This window comes from Erythrolamprus reginae, chromosome 2, assembly GCF_031021105.1.
Source record: "Erythrolamprus reginae isolate rEryReg1 chromosome 2, rEryReg1.hap1, whole genome shotgun sequence".
Taxonomy (NCBI): Eukaryota; Metazoa; Chordata; class Lepidosauria; order Squamata; family Dipsadidae; genus Erythrolamprus; species Erythrolamprus reginae.
The window spans coordinates 124,673,286-124,694,782 of record NC_091951.1 but is presented as its reverse complement, the minus strand read 5'-3'; the positions used below and the strand labels follow the sequence as shown (position 1 = coordinate 124,694,782).

The 21,497-nt window shown below is 41.4% G+C and overlaps 1 protein-coding gene across 1 annotated transcript in view; it reads left to right on the top strand.

The window, feature by feature from the left end:
- ERGIC1 (endoplasmic reticulum-golgi intermediate compartment 1) overlaps positions 1–21,497 on the top strand; it is a 116,911-nt gene that overhangs the window by 23,445 nt on the left and 71,969 nt on the right. The window contains exons 2-3 of the mRNA XM_070739402.1: positions 5,951–6,012; positions 21,064–21,136. Of these exons, the coding sequence (XP_070595503.1) occupies positions 5,951–6,012; positions 21,064–21,136 (135 nt within the window). The remainder of the gene's footprint in view (positions 1–5,950; positions 6,013–21,063; positions 21,137–21,497) is intronic.

The window sequence follows — 21,497 nt, the reverse complement described above, 5'->3', positions numbered from 1 at the left end:
CCTTTCCGTCAAAGGAGCGGGAAGTTCCTCTCGTTCGCCTGGGTTTCTCTCTCTGGTGCAGTGTATTGGAGGCAGCCTCGTGCTGGGTGTATGGGAGGCGCATGCTCCTCCTCACCGCCTAGAGTCCCTCTTTTTATTTTTAAGCCTTAAAGTTTTGGATTTTTTTGATTCACCCCACTTCACCTTCTTTCTTCGGCAGCGACTGTCTTCCTCCTTCCTCTTCCTCCTCCTCCCACCCAAATTCCGAGCTTTTATTTCTTTCCTAATGGGTTTGCACACATTATTTGCTTTTACATTGATTCCTATGGGAAAAATTGCTTCTACTTACAAACCTTTCTACTTAAAAACCTGGTCATGGAACAAATTAAGTTCTTAAGTAGAGGTACCAACTATCATTCATAACACAGTAATTTTATGCATTTTTCCCAAATACACAGTGCTTTGTATAAGTCATGGGCAATAGACATTACAATAGGCCAAATTCATATTGTATATTCATACCAATAATCTAAAATAAATATTTTGCAATTCCTAGTGGAAACTTCAAAATTTGGGGAAATATAAAATTGTTTACTAGAAATTGCCAATGGTGTAAGTGAATATGCTCATTTTGGTATGGAATACTGCTGATTGGAGACGAAATGCATTTAATAATAGATCCGAAATTTATTTTATGTACAGGTATAGAATAGAATAGAATAGAATTTTATTGGCCAAGTGTGATTGGACACACAAGGAATTTGTCTTGGTGCATATGCTCTCAGCGTACATAAAATAAAATATATATTTGTCAAGAATCATGTGGTACAACACTTAATGATTGTCATAGGGGTCAAATAAGCAATGAAGAAGCAATATTAATAAAAATCTTAGGATATAAGCAACAAGTATTATTTGCTATCCAATAAGATTCAGTTTCCTTGAATAATTACAATTTTAAAAAATTGTTTTATAAAATGTTTATAAATATTGCTATATTGATAATTTAGTTAGTTTTACCTTCTATTTGTAACTTTTATTTTCTGTTTTAAATGGAATACTATAAGTGGATGGCTGGATGAAATAAAAATGGTGAATGACTGGCAAGATCACTGCCTATGTAGCATTTTGCATATTATTATTATTATTATTATTATTATTATTATTATTATTATTATTATTATTATTTAGATTTGTATGCCGCCCCTTTCCGCGGCTCACAACAACAATATCCAATACAAATCCAGTGATTAAAAACAAAACAATTAAAACCCTTGATATAAAAACGATTATACATCCCAAACAAACCATACATAAAACAGGACGGCCGAGAGGAATCAATTATAATTATAGAATTTATAGTATGATGGCTGTGGCAGGAGTGGACTGTGATGCCCGGCTGATGAGTGGGGCATGGGGGCACTGGTGTGGGCATAGTGCTGATCTACAACTGGAAGCAACTGTCCTGCCTGCAATGTGGTCAGCTTAGATCTGACTCACCTGGCCGCCTTAGAACCAGCAAGGGGCCATCCTGCCGCCTCAGCGCCTGGGAGCACGCCCTGGGGCCAGGGTGGGAGTAGCCCCTCTCTGGCTCCAGGGTAGCACTGTGGATCTATGACTGACCATGTTCTGTTATGGATGGGTGTCCCCAGGTTGTAGAACAGCACCCGGTCATCCTGGACTAGGTAAACATGGGGCGGTCCTTTGCTGTTTCCAGGGCAGGCCAGATTTAACCATAATTCAGGACAGATATGGCCTGTGGGTTGTGTGTCAGATTTCCAATGAAAAACAATAGAAGGTTTAGTTTAGTTAGCAATGCTTCCTAGCATATGTTATTCAAATAAATAGTTTTGATCAACAGATAAATGAAGTGTGCGTGCGCCTGTCTGTCTCTGTCTATCTGTCATTAGAATTAAGACATTCCTCACCCCAATATCTAGTGTGTTTTTCTTGCAGATAAAAATATGAGATTATTAAAGTGAAAAGTACCAAGAAGAAGAGACGTGCGTGCCAAAGAAGACATCATTTTTCTTTTGAAATCATCACTTCTTAATCCAAAAATATTGGCACTATTTTTAAAATTTTTGCAATAGATTGTCTCTTGCTTAGAAAACATGCTTCCTTTTATAGTGTCCGTATGGTGTTATTTTTACTGCTTTCAGCCTAGAGCTATTTCCTGTTTCCAATTATTTAGTTACACTCCAAAGCGCCTCTTTGCTACTTGGCTTCCTCACCAGGTTTACTAAGGCATTATTGTCATTTTAGTGAGACGACGCCAGTGTTGAGGTTTTAATGGGCTGTGAGCAAGAAGTTCAGCTATTTCCTCTGCCTATGAGGCCATGATGTCATAAGCTGCTATAAGGCTCTTTATCATATGTTGCTGTTACCGTGGTCTGTGAGGAAAGAATGTAAACAGCGCTTTCCAGATGTTCCCAGGGAATCTGCAGGTCCATAAATGGGCCATTTCGTGGAAGAATATTATTTTCAATGAGAGGAAAGATGATTCAGGCTGTACAAAATCCAGTGCATCGCTTTGACAATATCAAATGTTAAAGGCTTTTGTTCATGTGCATTTGTCACGTCGTGATTCCAAGTTATATGTATCTGTTTCTATAAGTACTTTCCCAGGTGTCCCGCCCATCTCCTGGCAAAGAAATGTGTCATGTTACAAATGTGGAAAGTTATATTTTCTCTGGGGAAATTAATAAGCATTGAAAGGCGCGAGATCTTTTTTTTCCAGCTTGACATCAACATTCTTGAGACAGGACACATTAAACAACAACAGAGTTGGAAGGGACCTTGGAGGTCTTCTAATCCAACCCCCTGCTTAGGCAGGAAACCCTACACTACTTCAGACAGATGGTTATCCAACATCTTAAAAACTTCCAGTGTTGGAGCATTCACAACTTTTGGAGGCAAGCTGTTCCACTGTCAGGAAATTTCTCCTTAGTTCTAAGTTGCTTCTCTCCTTGTTCAGCTTCCATCCATTGCTTCTTGTTCTACCCTCAGGTGCTTTGGAGAATAGGTTGACTCCATCTTCTTTGTGGCAACTCCTGAGATATTGGAACAATGCCATCATGTCTCCCCTGGTCCTTCTTTTCATTAAACTAGCCATGCCCAGTTCTTGCAACCATTCTCCATATGTTTTAGCCTCTAGTCCCCTAATCATCTTTGTGGCTCTTCACTGCATTATCTTCAGAATCTTTTTGTGTTAGATCAAATTATGTCCTACATATTGTAACTTTTCATCTCACTTGCATATAGGCCTTGCATAGACAGCTGAGCATAATTCTTTCTAGTCATATGCATATCTTGTCATGCAGGACTGCTGGCTTGGGTTTGATGGCTAAATTTAGGCAACACAATATTTTGGCGTGATGAAGAGGTAGTCAAGATAAATTAAGTTAGGAAAAAGTTAAGATGAATAGGTTAAAGGGTTAAATAAGGTCCAGGAGGGAAGTGAACACAAGAACAAGGGCACACAATCTGAAGTTAGTTGGGGGAAAGATCAAAAGCAACGTGAGAAAATATTATTTTACTGAAAGAGTAGTAGATCCTTGGAACAAAATCCCAGCAGATGTGTTTGGTAAATCCACAGTAACTGAATTTAAACATGCCTTGGATAAACATATAACCATCCTAAGATAAAATACAGAAAATAGTATAAGGGCAGACTAGATGGATCATGAGGTCTTTTTCTGCCGTCAGACTTCTATGTTTCTATGTTTCTAGGTTAATTGCCTTATGGGGTGTTTAAGCTGTCACTTGCAAATTGACTGAGATTGCACCATCAGCAGCAAAACAACCCATTTGGAGAAGTGATCATAAAAAAAAGTTTTGAAATGCAAGCAAGTGGGCTTTTCTTGAAGTACGGTAAATTGTTCCTTTTTATCTGCCAGTCCCCCAGCCCCGTCTTCGCAAATGATCAGTAATCATATTTCTGAAATTCTGGTGATATTATCACATCAGTGGAAATTATTCAGTAGCCTCTAGATCAGGGGTGTCAAACTCGATTTCATTGAGGGCCACATCGGGATTGTGTTTGACTTCAGAGGGCCGGTGTGGTGGTGGTGTGTGGCTGAGGGTGGTGGTGTCATGGTGGGTATGACCATTGGTGGACATTTGACACAGACTCAAGATGCATTTTTCCCTTCTCTTCTTTCCACAGTTCTTTGCTCTAACCATTTCCCTATCTTTTCTACCAGATTTTACCTGCAAACAGTTATTATTTATTCTTCATACTCCACTAAACTTTTTATTTCTAAATTTATACCCCATTGTTTAATAGTAAATTGCTTTTCCAGGCATAAACAGTAGCATAAATAACATGATAATAGAAGATCTAACATAGAAACATAGAAAATTGACGGCAGAAAAAGACCTCACGGTCCATCTAGTCTGCCCTGATACTATTTCCTGTATTTTATCTTAGGATGGATATATGTTTATCCCAGGCATGTTTAAATTCAGTTGCTGTGTATTTACCAACCACGTCTGCTGGAAGTTTGTTCCAAGCATCTACTACTCTTTCAGTAAAATAATATTTTCTCACATTGCTTCTGAACTTTCCCCCAACTAACCTCAGATTGTGCCCCCTTGTTCTTGTGTTCACTTTCCTATTAAAAACACTTCTCTCCTGAACCTTATTTAACCCTTTGACATATTTAAATGTTTCCATCATGTTCCCCCCTTTCCCTTCTGTCCTCCAGACTATACAGATTGAGTTCATGAAGTCTTTCCTGATAGGTTTTATGCTTAAGACCTTCCACAATTTTTGTAGCCCGTCTTTGGACCCGTTCAATTTTATCAATACCTTTTTGTAGGTGAGGTCTCCAGAACTGAATACAGTATTCCAAATGTGGTCTCACCAGCACTCTATACATCGGTATCACAATCTCCCTCTTCCTGCTTGTTATACCTCTAGCTATGCAGCCAAGCATTCTACTTACTTTCCCTACTGCCTGACTGCACTGTTCACCCATTTTGAGACTGTCAGAAATTACTACCCCTAAATCCTTCTCTTCGGAAGTATTTGCTAGCACAGAACTGCCAATGCCATACTCAGATTGAGGATTCCTTTTCCCCAAGTGCATTATTTTACATTTGGAAACATTAAACTGAACTTTAAACAGCAGAGGTAAATTTCCAGGGTAGTAAATAGAAATGGCTGTCAATTACAGATTGTTCATTGTAGACCTACGGTAGATAAAATCTGGCATTAAACTGTAGTATTAACATAGGATGTTGCTTGTTTTTTATCCAGATCAGGCATTTACTTGACGCCACATAATTGTAATCCAGTCCAATCCAGTTCTCCTGCAGCATTCTGCCGGCCAAAAAGTGCTGCTGGAGGCAGGGGAGGCCAAAAATGGGTCGCGGGCCGGTCGTTTGATATTTTCAGGTTGGCCTTGCGGGCCAGATTTAAGCACCCTGTGGGCTGTATCTGGCCCGTGGGCCTTGAGTTTGACACCCCTGCTCTAGATAGAAAAGGAAGTGAATTAAACCAACAAAAAAAAATTGTCCAGCCTGAAAGAACTCCTAATGGAAATACTGTGGGTCAGATGAAGTGGGGCCACATGAATAAGAGGCTGGTAGAGACCTCTTGGTGGCTATTCTTGCACCTTGTACAGTAGTGAACTAACTCACTAATGAGCACAGTTAAGGGATCTGCTTTTGGGCTTATTGAATGAGTGTGGAGAAGCAGAGGGGAAAAAACCATATCTCTCAATTCTCGCTTTCTCCTAACTTTGTCATCAGATCTCGCTGGCCTTAGACACAATTTTTTAAAAACAACAACAGATGTTTGCTTATAAAAGAGAATGAAAAAGTATTTTAGCACTCTGTTGAAAAATAAATAATTATGAAGTTGGAACTATTAATAGAAATATTTGCAGTATTGTGAAATCGGAATCATGAAATGTTCCACCACTTTTTATAATGTTTATGGATTTTTTCCCCATATGTTTTCCAGGTTTGATATCTACAGAAAGGTGCCAAAGGACCTTACCCAGCCAACATTTACAGGAGCAATTAGTAAGTACCAGTGTCTGTCTGTGGGATGGGGTTGGGGTTTTTTTTTTGGCCTTTGCAGGTTTCAGTGCAGGATTTGAATTTTTCTTGATTGTTTATTTAAAACTGTGAGATGATATAGCAATAGTGTGCTGTACTTTATCTTCTTGAAGCAGTATTGAAAGCCTCCAGATTACATATTGGCCTTTAAAGTGAGATCTTGCTGAATCCTCCCACAAGGATAATATTTGACATATTTTTTTCCTCCAATTTGGATGTAGGATGAGAATGAAGTCACTGCTCTCAAACAAACACATATGCATATTTTTTTGCTGAATCTTTATTTTTAACTTTCTCGTTGCCATGTAACATAATTTCAGGGTGATTTTTTAAAAAGTATTATTTGCAATTTTAATTCAGTACTAATACCATCATTGTAGGGCATTGCATAGAATAGACACACATCAGGATCATTCTTTATGTCTAATATTGCATTTGTCTATGATTGCATATTAATAGGTACATGATAGTATGGGATGTGCTGCAAGGAATAAATATTGATTGAAAGAATAGAAATTGGCTATTTATAAGAGCATTCTTATGCTCACATTCTTATATGGAGGTGAGAATTAGGTATATGAGTAAAAGCAAAGAAACTGAATGTCTTAGGAAAGTAAAGTTTAAGATATGCATGTAGTAAAATAATGGAAAAAGAAACAACAACACTATTTTAAGTTTACTTTAAAGTCTTTGTACCTTGTACAATACTATCTGCCACTGTGAAATTAGCAAACCATACACAGGTGCAGTAAGTTAAAATAACTTAATATCTTAACTTAATAATTATAATTATTATTTATTATTAAAATAAATAATAACATAAATTAAAGCAGATGATATATAAATTAAAGAAGATTAATGTGAAGTAGCCAGTCAAATAAAGGAACAGTAAAATATGCAATAATAGACAAATACTATATTAGAGATAAAGAATTATCTTTTCCAAGGCTGCTCAACCAAGCGCTAAAGTATAGTGTACTATTTCTTGATTGCTTGTTCCTTTACAGCTCATGATTCATTCATTCATTCATTCATTCATTCATTCATTCATTCATTCATTCATTCATTCATTCAATTTTTATGCTGCCCTTCTCTTTAGACTCAGGGCAGCTTACAACATGTTAGCAATAGCACTTTTTAACAGAGCCAGCCTATTGCCCCCACAATCCGGGTCCTCATTTTACCCACCTTGGAAGGATGGAAGGCTGAGTCAACCTTGAGCCGGTGATGAGATTTGAACCGCTGACCTTCAGATCTACAGTCAGCTTCAGTGGCCTGCAGTACAGCACTCTACCTGCTGCGCCACCCTGGCTCCTAAAAGACAGAAGCTATCTACCACTTTTCATTGCCAATTCTAAGGCTGGTTGTTCTACCTGTTGTCATTTGTTGGCATTAAATGTATTTGCTATTAAATATTTGAAGCCTTAACAATGTAAATTTTAACTGTTTTATACTATCCTTAAAAAAAATTCTCCTTTGGTTTGTATATAGGCGTACTGTATTTCATTGAGTAAGGCTACTCAATATAGTAAGTCTACTATATTGGCGTTGTTTACTGTCTTTTCACAGAAAAGTCTTGGCTTACCTGCATCAATGAATTATAGCTACATTCCTTTGTCATCATTTGTCTGAAGATGTGGAGCTATTCATTAAAAGGATGAACTAAGTCTACAGTTCTTGGCTTGAACAGAATTTACATAACCTTTTACATGATTCTAAGTACTTTATTAAATATCCTTTCTAAAAATAAGATGCATTAAATCAGTTTATATCAGCTGATGGATGTATTCTTGTTTTTGGATTGTACTGTAAAGTGCCTAGCAATAGCTGTTCCAAACATACGATGTATCTATGTATCCAAACTGCCCATGTTTGGATAAGTTTGCAATGACATATGCTGTGGCATATGATAGCTAACATCCCAATGGTGCAAACTAAATGACATATTGACAGGAAAGCACTCCAGACAGCTGTTCTGTCAATCCCTGGCTCTTTTGGATGAACTGTATATATGCATGACAACATTGTGCAAAAATATTGCAAAGCTTTGAAGACAGAGGATCCTAGATACAAATGGAAAAAGTATGATTTATGAAGTTGAGGGTGCATGGTTTATATTCATAATGGATCTTTAAGATATTTTTATAATAAAGCTAATTGAATAAATTTAGTTTTAAAATATGATTTACTGTAAAACTTGGAATTACTTTAGGTGCCCAAACCCTTCTGTGCACCATTGGGGCAATCTTTATTTAAGCTTCTCCTCCCTTATTTTTTGGGGTGGAGTACAGGGGTATAGAATCAAGGTCGCCAAATTCCATTATAGTTAGTTGGATTAGATGACACCAGAAACCATGTCCAGAAAATGAATTGAAGTATTCTGTTATTGATAGGGTGCTTATTAACATCCAAATCATGCAATATGCTGTTAATTAGCATGTTTTTTCTTCATAATAAAGTATCATACATATATTTTGCATGGATTTCCTTTCTTCCTATTGATTTACAGCTCTCAAAAGGTCACCACCTCCAATATACACTGCATAAACATGACAAAGTAAATACAAAATTATGCATATACCCACATACCGGGCCTCAGAGAGGGGCGGCATAAAAGTCCAATCAATCAATTAATCAATCAATAAATAAATATTATATGACCCAGAGAAGCAACACTGTCTAGTTTGGATGTATATATGTACATGGTAAGAAAAACGAATCTTGCGAGATAGTTGTTATATATAGGATAAGCATTATACCCTTGGAATCCCTGAGCTATTATGGTTGATTCATTGCTATCATTTAGATCACTGACTGTCATGACTTTTTAACAGGCCAAAAAGTGTACATCAAAGGGCAACCGTTTTTAAACCAAGATACTTCAAATGGGATAATCGGATTGTGGGGGCAATAGGATGGCTCTGTTAAAAAGTGCTATTGCTAACATGATGTAAGTCGCCCTGAGTCTAAGGAGAAGGTCGGCATAAAAATCGAATAAATAAATAAATAAATAACTTACATAACATGTCCAAAATCTGGAACCCAAGACTCCCAAGGAAATGAAATTAGGAAAGTTGTGGCTGCTTCAGTGATACTGGCTGCTGCTGCAGGCATGTGGTCTTCGTTTTCAATGTTCTGTGACAGTTTCTCAGTCAGACAGTGTCTCACTCCGTTACAGCAGCAGCCGTTTACCTGCCTGCTGGAAATGGAAGGAACCCTCATGCACTCTTTCTGGCCCATGACACTATGCCCCCCCCCCCCCGTGCATATGCTTTCCTGACTCACACAGAACTTTTTGCACACTTCTACAAACCCTCCCTGATCTGCACTGCCCCCTGCATGCCTTCTCTGACCTGTGCAGCACCTCATGTGCAACCCACACCTCCTCCCCTTCCATGTGTCTTCTCTCACTGATATGTTACCTCTTAGGCTCACCCTTCCTGATCCATGCTGCCACCCCCTCCCATGCGCGTCTTGTGTACTTTTAAGCACTCCTAGACACTCCTCCAACCCATGCCACCCCCCCTACAGGTCATGCATGACATGGCATCTCTGTAACCCTCACATTCTATAAAGCCCTTCATGGCATCGGACCAGAATATCTCCGGGACCGCCTTCTGCCGCACAAATCCCAGCGACAAGTTAGGTCCCACAGAGTTGGCCTTCTCCGGGTCCCGTCGACTAAACAATGCCGTCTGGCGGGCCTGACCCTCTGGAACCAGCTCCCCCCGGAGATTAGGATTGCCCCCACCCTCCTTGCCTTTCGTAAACTCCTTAAAACCCACCTCCTTAAACTCCTTCGTAAACTCCTTAAAACCCACTGCCGTCAGGCATGAGGGAATTGAGACATCTCCCCCAGGCCCAATGTTCCCTCTAATTTTTTTTGGTGTGGGCGGAAAAGTATAGTGTCTGAGCGACAGTCCCTTTGGGACTGGGTGGCATAGATAGATATGTAGGTAGGTAGGTAGGTAGGTAGGTAGATAGATAGATAAATAAATAAGAAAAAAATTCCCTTCTTTTTTTATTAAAAGAAATTAATAATAAAACAAAACCAAAATCTATTACTATTATTATCTTCTCTTTTTCCATCCCTGTCTCCTCCCCCCTTGTGTGTGGGTGTGTGTGGGTGTGGGTGAACTCTTGAACCATTTCCAGTTAGAGGTGAGCTATTGGAAATGGTTCAAGAGTTCACACAAACACACACACACACACACACAAACGGCTGGGGTTTTTTTTCTCTGTTATTATTTGGGTGCTTTTTACCATATGCTTTAAATCAAGAGTCATTTCTCTCTCTTTCTCTCTCCCCCTCTTGCTCTCTCTCTGTCTCTGTCTCTCTTTCTCTCTCTCTATTGCTTTCTTTCTCTCTCACTCTTTCTTTCTATCTCTTTTGCTTTCTTTCTCTTCTCTCTCTTGCTATCTCTCTCTCCCCCCTTTCATCTCTCTCTCTCTCTTTCTCTCTTGTTTTCTTTCTCTCTCTCTATTGCTTTCTTTCTCTTCTCTCTCTTGCTATCTCTCTCCCCCCCCCCCTTTCTCTCTTTCTCTCAGCAGTGGTAGTAGCCGTGGGGCGGTGGCAGGGTGATCAGCTGTGAGGCGGAGCTCTGGAACTGAGGCACCGAAGGCGAGGGGGCTGCAAGAGCGCTTTCTCCAAGCGCTTCGGGAACGCCTGCCCTGCCTCTACTGCAGCCCCCTTGCTGGAAGTCTGGGACGAAAGCGCTCCCAGTGAAGGGGCTGCGAGAGGGGAGGGGCGGGCATTCCCGAAGCCCGCGGAGAAAGCCTTCTCTCGCAGCCCCCTGGCTGGCTGGCAGCGCTTTCGTCATGCCGCCACCACCGCCGCAGAAGTCGCGCCCCAGGGCAGGAGGCGGTGGAGGAGAAGAAGGCGGATCGGGCAGGCGGGGAGCAGGGCTGAGAAGCCAGGGACACGTTTCGCCGGAGGCACCGTGGGGAGACAGGGGCGGCCACGGCTCCCTTTCCTCCTACTGCCGCACCTCCCCGCCCTCTCTCGCAGCCCCCCGCGGGCTGGCAGGGGGATGGGGAGCGCACGCCCATGGAAAAGGGCGCGCGGGGGGTATTTTGGAGCTTACAAGGAACAGTGCCAGGCCTATATAGTTTATGCATGGTATGTTTGTGTGTATGTCTTGCTTTTTAAATAAGGGTTTTAAAGATATTTTTAAATATTAGATTTGTTGTACATTGTTTTTATTATTGCTGTGAGCGGCCCCGAGTCTACGGAAAGGGACGGCATACAAATCTAATAAATAATAATAATAATAATAATAATAATAATAATAATAATAATTCTTGACCTGCGCCTCATCTTGCGCCACCTATCCAAATTGCATCTCTGGGTACCCTTCCCAAATGTTATGACACCTCTCATGCGTCTCAAGTACTATTCTTCACCTTCACCCCACAGACCCCCTCACACTCTCCCTACCCAACAGCAGCCATTTGTGTGCCTGCTGGGCATGCAACTTCCTGCTGACTTCCCCAATGACTTCCTTCCTATAAAAAAAAATAAATGGGGAAGCTGGCAGAAGCTGGAGAAGGAGGAGGAAGGAAGATAGTGACAGAATGAGAGGGAGAGAAGGAGGGGAGGGGAGGGAGGGAGGGAAGGAGGAAGGAAGGAAGGAAAGAAGGAAAGAGGGAGGGAAGGAAGGAAGGAAGGAAGGAAGGAAGGAAGGAAGGAAGGTCGATCCTAGGATTTTCAGCCTGCATTACTGGCTGACAGTTCTGGATGTTACAGTTCCATGTTACACATTTGGCATAAATATTTATATAGCTAATTTTCTTGTTCATAAAAATAGTTGTGTCTATTTATAGGTTGGGAAAAGGAAGCCTGTTCCTTACACCAGGAAAGAGAAGCTGAACTCAGCTCTTCCTTGCTTTAGGCTACTGTGCTTCATTGTTTAAAGTAGTTGACTCCATTCCCTTAGCATTCCAGGTGGGCTAAAATTACCCCTTTGCATTTAGTTTTTTTAAATTACAAAAATACGTTTATTAAAACACATGATCTCTGTTTAAGGAAAGATAGATTTAAGATTTTTCCAGGATATGAAATAGCATGCCAACAAAAACAGGAACAAAGGACGATATTGGGACTACAGTTCTGGGAAAAAGAACTGGCACATAAATCTAATACTGTAAATAAAATAAACTAATAAAAAATAAGTGGGTGAACAAACCTCCATACATGTTGGTACAATGAAATTATGTTAATTTTTATATATTTAATAATGAAATTATATTAAAAAGACAGAGAACAGATATAGCAAAAACAATCAGTGGGCATAAAATGACTTAGTAGAATGAAGCAGATTCTTGTATTATTACATAGGATTTGGCTAAATTTCCTTTGGAAATTACAGAGCATCTGTTTTTTTAATGCTGGGTCAAGAGCTATCATCCCAATCTTACCAATCTGTGGTGGGTGTGAGAAGATCCTGATAAATCAGCTTGTGCAATCTAATGCTCTTTCCAATCTGAATATGTGCCTTTATTCAGATATATGGATACATTCTTAGCAAAGTGTCTCCACATACCTTTTCCCTTTTTTGGATGGTTTGTCAAATATAAAACATTTTTCCTTTATTTCCTTCATTTCTGCCTCAAGCTTGATAACATCCTGATTTCTTTAAATCATCTATAATAAGGGCACAGTCATTCTCTGGCTGCAAGAAGTCTCACACTTTGATCCTATTCAACTGGATTTTTGTAAAGGAGTGTTAGTTCCAAATATTTTCCCATAGAATAATTTGTGGACGAGTGACATATAGCATCAGGTATTTATTTCCAGGAACAGGTGTTCATTCATTCATTCACGACAAAAAATGTTATATTCTGACCGTTATATTTCCTATCATTTATGGATGATTGGCTTTTGAGGATTATTAAGTTGCAACACAAGTAACTCAAATGTCATGTTTCTTCTTCTTTTAAATGGTATGATTTCAACTTAAGTTGAAATTCATAGAATATGTAATACCCATGTTTATTAAAGAGTCTTGGCTGTGGCTGTAACAATTACGAATGTGCCTCCAATTCCCTCCCCCCCCCAAACGAGTAGGTAGACCAATTCAGAGGTAGGCTCCTACCAGTTTTAACTGGTTCTTTAGTACCCTGGAGATGAGATCATAGAGTCAGTTCTGTTGGTGTCTCCATGGGCGCCGCCATCTTGGATTTCATGGTGAAAATAGGAGGAGGAGAGAGTATTACGATGTTCACTGCCTTGAGCTGTTATTATGGTGAGATGAACAAAATCTCTTTAAAAATACTCCATGCGTTTCAAAAACAGTCACAGTGTTGAGTGTTCATAGTGTTCAACTATGACTATGAAGGAAGGAAACAGATTCAAAGGAAAGCAATGAGGGTGTGGCAAAATCTGTACGAATGAGTCTAAGACAGTGAAAGAGGCAGAGCTGATTTTATTGATGAATTAAAGCAAACATTCTCCACATCTTGACTCCATCCTGAATCACCATGAACTAGGCAAGGAAGAAATGCTTCAAGCCACAGTATTGAGGGAGGGGAACATCTAAGCACATGTGACTTCATTCATTCTTCAGATACAATGTCAGGACATTCCAATATCCATCTTCATCACCACAAGGTCTCGCCGTTGAAAAGTTCTATGTATGGCAGCATCCCCTTTTTAGTCATTATGGAACGTTTGTCTAAAAAAATTAAATTAACATTTCTGCCAATCAAGAAAGGAGAACAATTTTAAATAATAATAATAATAATAATAATAATAATAATAATAATAATAATTTATTAGATTTGTATGCCGCCCCTCTCCGAAGACTTGGGGCGGCTCACAACAGCAATAAAAACAGTATAACAATGGGACAAATCTAATAATAAAAAATATAAAAACTCTAACAATTAAAAACCATACAGCACATACACACCAAACTTGAAATATAATAAGCCTGGGGGAGATATCTTAGTTCCCCCATGCCTGGCGATATAGGTGGGTCTTGAGTAACCTGCGAAAGACAAGGAGGGCCGGGGCCGCCACAGAGAAGGCTCTTCCCCTGGGGCCCGCCAAACGACATTGTTTGGTCGACGGGACCCGGAGCTATGCATCAACTGTGTCTACTACGCATTTACTCAACAGTTATTAGATATCAGAAGCAAGTTGCTGAGCTCACTAGGTGCGTCTTATACTCCAAAAAATGTGATAGTTGCTGAGTTCATGTATGTGCAAGAAATCTCTTCCTTCCACTGCATAGTTCAACATTGGCCTGTCCCGCCTGGTCAGTCAGATAGTAGGTTGCAAATCCTGACAGTTAAAAAAATCTAGGAAGAGTTAAGGAAGACAAAACTTTTCTGCCACTATTCTCACCCCATGCTATATTCTGTCCCTGGAGGTGAGGCAGGTCACTATTCTCCTGGCTTTCTGAAAAGGAGTTAAAATATAATTTAGGGGTCTTGAATAGAAAGCCCAAAGGAACATGGAATTGTGGGACTGGTTGGTGCTGTGATAACCTTCCTTTCATATTTTTAAATAACTTTTCATAATTCTTCACAGAATTTTAATGTTCCTGCTTCCTTTTAAAATTTTAATTCTAACATTTTAATTTTATATATTTTGATGTTTTATTGTATGCCGCCCAGTTCCTCTTTGTGGGAGATAAGTGGTTCAGAAATGTGAAAATAAATAAATAATAAAACATATAAACTTAATCAAGGTTGGCTTGGAATCACAGTGTTTCAGTTGTAACTCAGTTCAAAAGCTGGTATCAATCAGTCTTTATCAGTCAGTATCGCCTATCGAAGTCTTACATCTAAGGATGGCTCTCAATTCTAGTGGATAGAAAATATGAATTAGACAAAAAGTGTTTGTCTTTATGTCTTGCCTCCGTTAGTCATCTTGATGCCCACAGAAAAATGCATTGGTTATACATATGAACAGCAGGGCTATTCTTTTGGTTTATATCAGAGGTCTTCTTCATACTTGGCAACTTTAAGACTTGTGGACTTCCAACTCCTAGAATTCTCCAGTCAGCTATGCTGGCTGGGAGTTGAAGTCCACAAGTCTTAAAATTGCCAAGTTTGGGGACCTCTGGTTTTTATATTTTCAGAACTGCTTTCCTATCACCATGTTCATCTCCCAAGCTTTTCTCCTTACTTTGTCCACCACTGAATATGATGTCTCATATCTGGAATTCACTCACCAAAGGAACTCACGTACCCTGTTTTCCCAAAAATAAGACGTACCCCGAAAGTAAGGCATGTCAGAGGTTTTGCAGAATTTGCTAATATAAGGCACCCCCCCGAAAATAAAGCATAGTCAAGTTTACTTACGGTACGGTGGAAAAGCATACAGTACCATTCAAAGCTGTTCATAGCGGTACCGTAATAATGTCGCTTGGTAGCGTCCAGTACACCAGACATAGCCTGCTGCTGTCTCACCGCCATTACAGTCTCCACTACAGTGCGTAGACTGTAGTGCCTCTGGTGGCCGGAAGCTGCACTAGCGGGAGTATACTGTTGTACCATATAAGTGCCGTTGTTTGTGTGTGTGGGTGCCATACTGACAGGTACCGTACCGTAATTAGTGTACCGTATGGTACACTTTCTTTGGGGGTGTCAGCTTTTCTGCCTGTGAATTTGTCTTTTTCAGAAATATAAGGCACCCCCCGAAAATAAGACGTAGCACAACTTTTGGAGCAAAAATTAATATAAGACAGTGTCTTATTTTCGGGGAAACACGGTAGCATATTCTCTTTAGGAATCCGCAACCCTCCCTCCCTTTTATTTCTCTAGACTTTTTATTAACTATTTGAATATGTTAATTACTATAAATTTATTTATTTATTATTTATTATTTATTATTTTATTACTTAGATTTGTATGCCGCCCCTCTCCGAAGACTCGGGGCGGCTCACAACATGTAAAAACAAATCATAAGCAATCAGACAAATTTAAAATATTTAAATATTTAAAAAAAACCCATATACTAACAGTCATACACACAGACATACCATGCATAAATTAAACGTGCCCAGGGGGAGATGTTTCAGTTCCCCCATGCCTGACGGCAAAGGTGGGTTTTAAGGAGTTTACGGAAGGCAGGAAGAGTAGGGGCAGTTCTAATCTCCGGGGGGAGTTGGTTCCAGAGGGCCGGGGCCGCCACAGAGAAGGCTCTTCCCCTGGGGCCCGCCAACCGACATTGTTTAGTTGACGGGACCCGGAGAAGGCCCACTCTGTGGGACCTAATCGGTCGCTGGGATTCGTGCGGCAGGAGGCGGTCTCGGAGATATTCTGGTCCAATGCCATGAAGGGCTTTAAAGGTCATAACCAACACTTTGAATTGTGACCGGAAATTGATCGGCAGCCAATGCAGACTGCGGAGTGATGGTGAAACATGGGCATACCTAGGTAGGCCCATGACTGCTCTCGCAGCTGCATTTTGCACGATCTGAAGTTTCCGAACACTTTTCAAAGGTAGCCCCATGTAGAGAGCATTACAGTAGTCGAACCTCGAGGTGATGAGGGCATGAGTGACTGTGAGCAATGAGTCCCGGTCCAGATAGGGCCGCAACTGGTGCACCAGGCGAACCTGGGCAAACGCCCCCCTCGCCACAGCTGAAAGATGTTGTTCTAATGTGAGCTGTGGATCGAGGAGGACGCCCAAGTTGCGGACCCTCTCTGAGGGGGTCAACAATTCCCCCCCCAGGGTGATGGACGGACAGATGGGATTGTCCTTGGGAGGCAGAACCCACAGCCACTCCGTCTTATCCGGGTTGAGCTTGAGTCTGTTGACACCCATCCAGGCCCCAACAGCCTCCAGGCACCGGCACATCACTTCCACCGCTTCATTGACTGGGCATGGGGTGGAGATGTAAAGCTGGGTATCATCCGCATATTGATGATACCTCACCCCATGTCCTTGGATGATCTCGCCCAGCTGTTGAATAGCAGGGGGGAGAGGACCGACCCCTGAGGCACCCCACAAGGGAGAAACCTAGGAGTCGACCTCTGGCCCCCCACTAACACCGACTGCGACCGGCCAGAGAGGTAGGAGGAGAACCACTGAAGAACAGTGCCTCCCACCCCCAGCCCCTCCAGCCGGTGCAGAAGGATACCATGGTCGATGGTATCGAAAGCCGCTGAGAGGTCAAGGAGCACCAGGACAGAGGATAAACCCCTGTCTCGGGCCCGCCAGAGATCATCCATCAACGCGACCAAAGCGGTTTCCGTGCTGTAACCGGGCCTGAAACCCGACTGCCGGGGACCTAGATAATCGGCTTCTTCCAAGGACCGCTGGAGCTGGAGTGCCACCACCTTCTCGACAACCTTCCCCATAAAGGGAAGGTTGGAGACTGGACGATAGTTGTTAAGTACGGCTGGGTCCAGGGAGGGCTTCTTGAGGAGGGGGCGCACAAGCGCTTCTTTATAGAGTGATGGAAAAACTCCCCTCCCCAAGGAAGCGTTGGTAATCTCCTGGGCCCAGCTCCGTGTCACCTCCCTGCTGGCCGAAACCAACCAGGAGGGACACGGATCCAGTAAACAGGTGGCAGAACTCACAGCTCCAATGGCCTTGTCCACTTCATCAGGTGTCACCAGATCAAACTCTTCCCAGACAGGTGGACAAGTACGTGCCCCAGTCACCTCGACTGACTCGTTGTCAGTCGACTCTGTTTTACAATTGGAGTCGAGGTCGGCTCGGATCCGAGCGACTTTATCAGCGAAAAACGTGTTAAAGTCCTCGGCACTACTCTGTAAGGGCTCCCCAACTCCCCCCTGATTAAGAAGGGAGCGGGTCACCCTAAACAGAGCGGCCGGGCGGGATTCCGCTGATGCAATCAAGGCGGCATGGTACGCGCATCTTGCCGCCTTGAGCGCCACTTTGTAAGTCTTAATAAAAGCTCTTACAAGTGTTCGGTCGGATTCAGACCTACTCTTCCTCCATCGCTTCTCTAGACGTCTCTTCTGGCGTTTCAACTCCCGGAGCTCCTCGTTGAACCATGGAGCTCTACGGGGTCTAGCGCCTCGGAGAGGTCGCAAAGGCGCAATCCGGTCAAGAGCCTCCGCTGCGGCCTTGTTCCAGGCCTCCGCAAGAGACTCTGCCGAACTGTGGACAAGTGCCTCTGGTATAACCCCAAGCGCCGTCTGAAAGCCCTCAGGGTCCATCAGGCGTCTGGGGCGGAACATCTTAATTGGTTCCGCCTCCCTGCGGGGAAGGATTGGAGCCAGGAAGTCAAGCCGTAGTAGGAAATGGTCTGACCATGACAAAGGCAACGCATCTAAGCCCCTTAGTCTCAGACCATTACTCAGTTGCTCAGAAAGGAATACCATGTCAGGTGCGTGTCCTCCCTCGTGAGTCGGACCCTGAACTACTTGAGTCAGGTCCATGGCTGTCATGGTGGCCATGAACTCCTGTGCCAACCCAGAGGTTTCGCCGAGTGACGGCAGATTGAAGTCCCCCAGGACAATAAGTCCGGGGAACTCCACCGCCAACCCGGCTACTTCCTCGAGTAGCACAGGCAGGGCTTTTGACACGCAGCTGGGAGGCAGGTACGTGAGAAATAAGCCCACCTGAACCCCTAAGTCCAACCTCATCAAGAGAGACTCGCAACCCGCAATTTCCGGAGCAATGAGTCTACGCAGGCAAAGGCTCTCCCTGGCAACAATAGCCACTCCTCCCCCCCTTCCCTGGGGTCGAGGTTGATGCCATATCTGAAACCCGGCTGGGCAAATTTCAGAGAGGGGAACACCTCCCTCCGGGCCCAGCCAGGTTTCAGTAATACAAGCCAGGTCGGCCTCCTCATCCAGGATCAGGTCCCGGATGAGGAGAGCTTTATTTACCACCGACCTGGCATTGAGCAGCAGCAACCTGAGCCCAGGGCCAGAGTTACACTCATCACCAGTACCCAAGATTGGGTTCACAGAGCCGGAACAAGGGACCGTTATTAAGCAACGGTCCCTCGTTCCCCTGGAACGGCTAACTGGTTCATGTATTATTTCGCCTCCATGTGGCTGATCAATATTATTATTTTGTTATTTTTAATTATGTTAATGGGAACCATCTTGGGATAATTTTGATGAAAATATCTATTCAAAATGAAATTATTGCTTTTGCAACAAAGAAAATTTTGTAATGGAGCAGCTGCAGCACTAGGAAACAAAAGAAATTGGCAAAAATTACCTGAAAAAATGCAGTTATTTCCCTCAGAAAAGGTTATCTCTCTCTCTCCCTTTTTTGGATGGTTTATATCTCTATTATGTTGCGTTTTCTATGTCCCATTTTTTTGTGCCTGGCATTTGCATAGTGGTGATGGTCATATACATTTCTTTAATAAATGAAGAAATAATAAGCACTTTTGGTTTGGCCTTTTCAAATACTGTACATAATAATATTGGTTAGAAATAAAGCAAGTTCTGCTTTTTTGAGACATTAGGAATTAGAAAATAAGAAACAATATAGCCAAGAAGGCGTCAAGAGTTGTAAACCTAATCCTACGTAGCTTCTGCTCTGGCAATCTCACACTACTTACCAGAGCTTACAAAACTTTTGCCAGACCCATCCTTGAATACAGCTCATCTGTTTGGAACCCATATCGCATCTCAGACATTAACACCCTTGAAAATGTCCAAAGATACTTCACCAGAAGAGCCCTTCATTCCTCCACTCGAAACAGAATACCCTATGAGACTAGACTTTCAATCCTGGGCCTAGAAAGTTTAGAACTAAGACGCTTTGAACAAGATCTAAGTATTGCCCACAAGATCATATGCTGCAACATCCTACCTGTCGGCGACTACTTCAGCTTCAACCACAACAGCACAAGAGCACACAACAGATTTAAATTTAATATTAACCGCTCCAAACTTGACTGTAAAAAATATGACTTCAGTAACCGAGTTGTCGAAGCGTGGAACTCATTACTGGACTCCATAGTGTCATCCCCAAACCCCCAACACTTTACCCTTAGATTATCTACGGTTGACCTATCTTCCGGCCCCTGTCCTATTGCTCTCCTATATCTCCTATACCTTTCTTCTATTCCTATATCTCTTCTTCTATTCTTTCATTGGTATGTTCTATTACTTTATCTTCTTTTCTATTATTTCTTAGATATATTTTACTATGAGTATCTCCTCTATAACATTCATCATGTATTTTATTATGTGTATATAGATATATACCCACTAAAACACTCATTATGTATTGGACTAAATAAATACATACATACATACATACATACATACATACATACATACATACATACATAAATAAATTGCAGTAGACAGAGAATACTAGTAGTAATTGAACTTGGCGTTAGCTCTCTTCTCACTTAGGAATCATGTTTTCTGTTTTATTTCAACCTTTACAATATACAGGGTGATTAGTAATAAACATGGAATATATCTTGCTTTATGTTAAAAATATCCAAGATGAAGAAAGAGGAATAGTTAAATAAGAACATCTTAGAGTTAATATTTCTTAGTGCTGATTTCATGGATTAAGCATCTGGCTTTTATTATCCGGATAATAATCCATTTTCAGATGGTTTATATAACATACTATTTTAAACCAATGTTTATACTACAATGTTTTTTTAAAAAAGTCTTTTTATTCATTTTTATTTGGGTGTCAGAATATAGTTCTAAATTACCTGACAATATGTTTTCCATGCAGCCAAATTTAGACCCCTGATTCATTGCTTTTAATACCTAATTATACTTGAAGAACAAGATGTTTTTATCAACCTTTGGGGCTCTCTAAGTCTAGGAGGTGTGAAAGAACTTTAATTTAATTTTTTATATACCATATATTGGAGTTTGTGGAAGCATTTCCATACAGCAAAACAATATTTAAACTCAGAAGGCAAATTGAGATTTAGGCTAGAAGAATCAGGATATATTTTTAAGGAAAGTCTCCAGTAGCATCCAGGCAACTGAGTGATAACATTGCCATTATGGAATCAAGCTGGTTGGGAGCAGACTTTCAAATTTTTGAGGGAGGAATGAATTTTAACTTTTATTTATCCATTTCTTTTCCAGTCTCTGTGTGCTGCTGTTTCTTCATATTGTTTCTATTCCTGTCTGAGCTTACTGGATTCATAGCCACTGAAATGTAAGTAGAAAGCATTTTTTTCTTGGTACCTCTCATTTTCAAAAAGTATATACAGTAATACCTCATCTTACGAACATAATTGGTTCCAGGACGAGGTTCGTAAGGTGAAAAGTTTGTAAGATGAAACAATGTTTCCCATAGGAATCAATGGAAAAGCCAATAATGCGTGCAAGCCGATTAGGAAAATCCAAAACATTAAGGCTTTTAAAAAAAAAGCTGCCGGCAGACGAAGCTGAGGCGAACGGAGTGGGGGGAGGGAAACCCATGGAGATCCAGAGGGGAGAATTGGGCAGGAAAGAGTGCAGAAAAACGGAGGAAACCCATGGAGATCCAGAGGGGAGAATGTGGCAGGAAAGAGTAG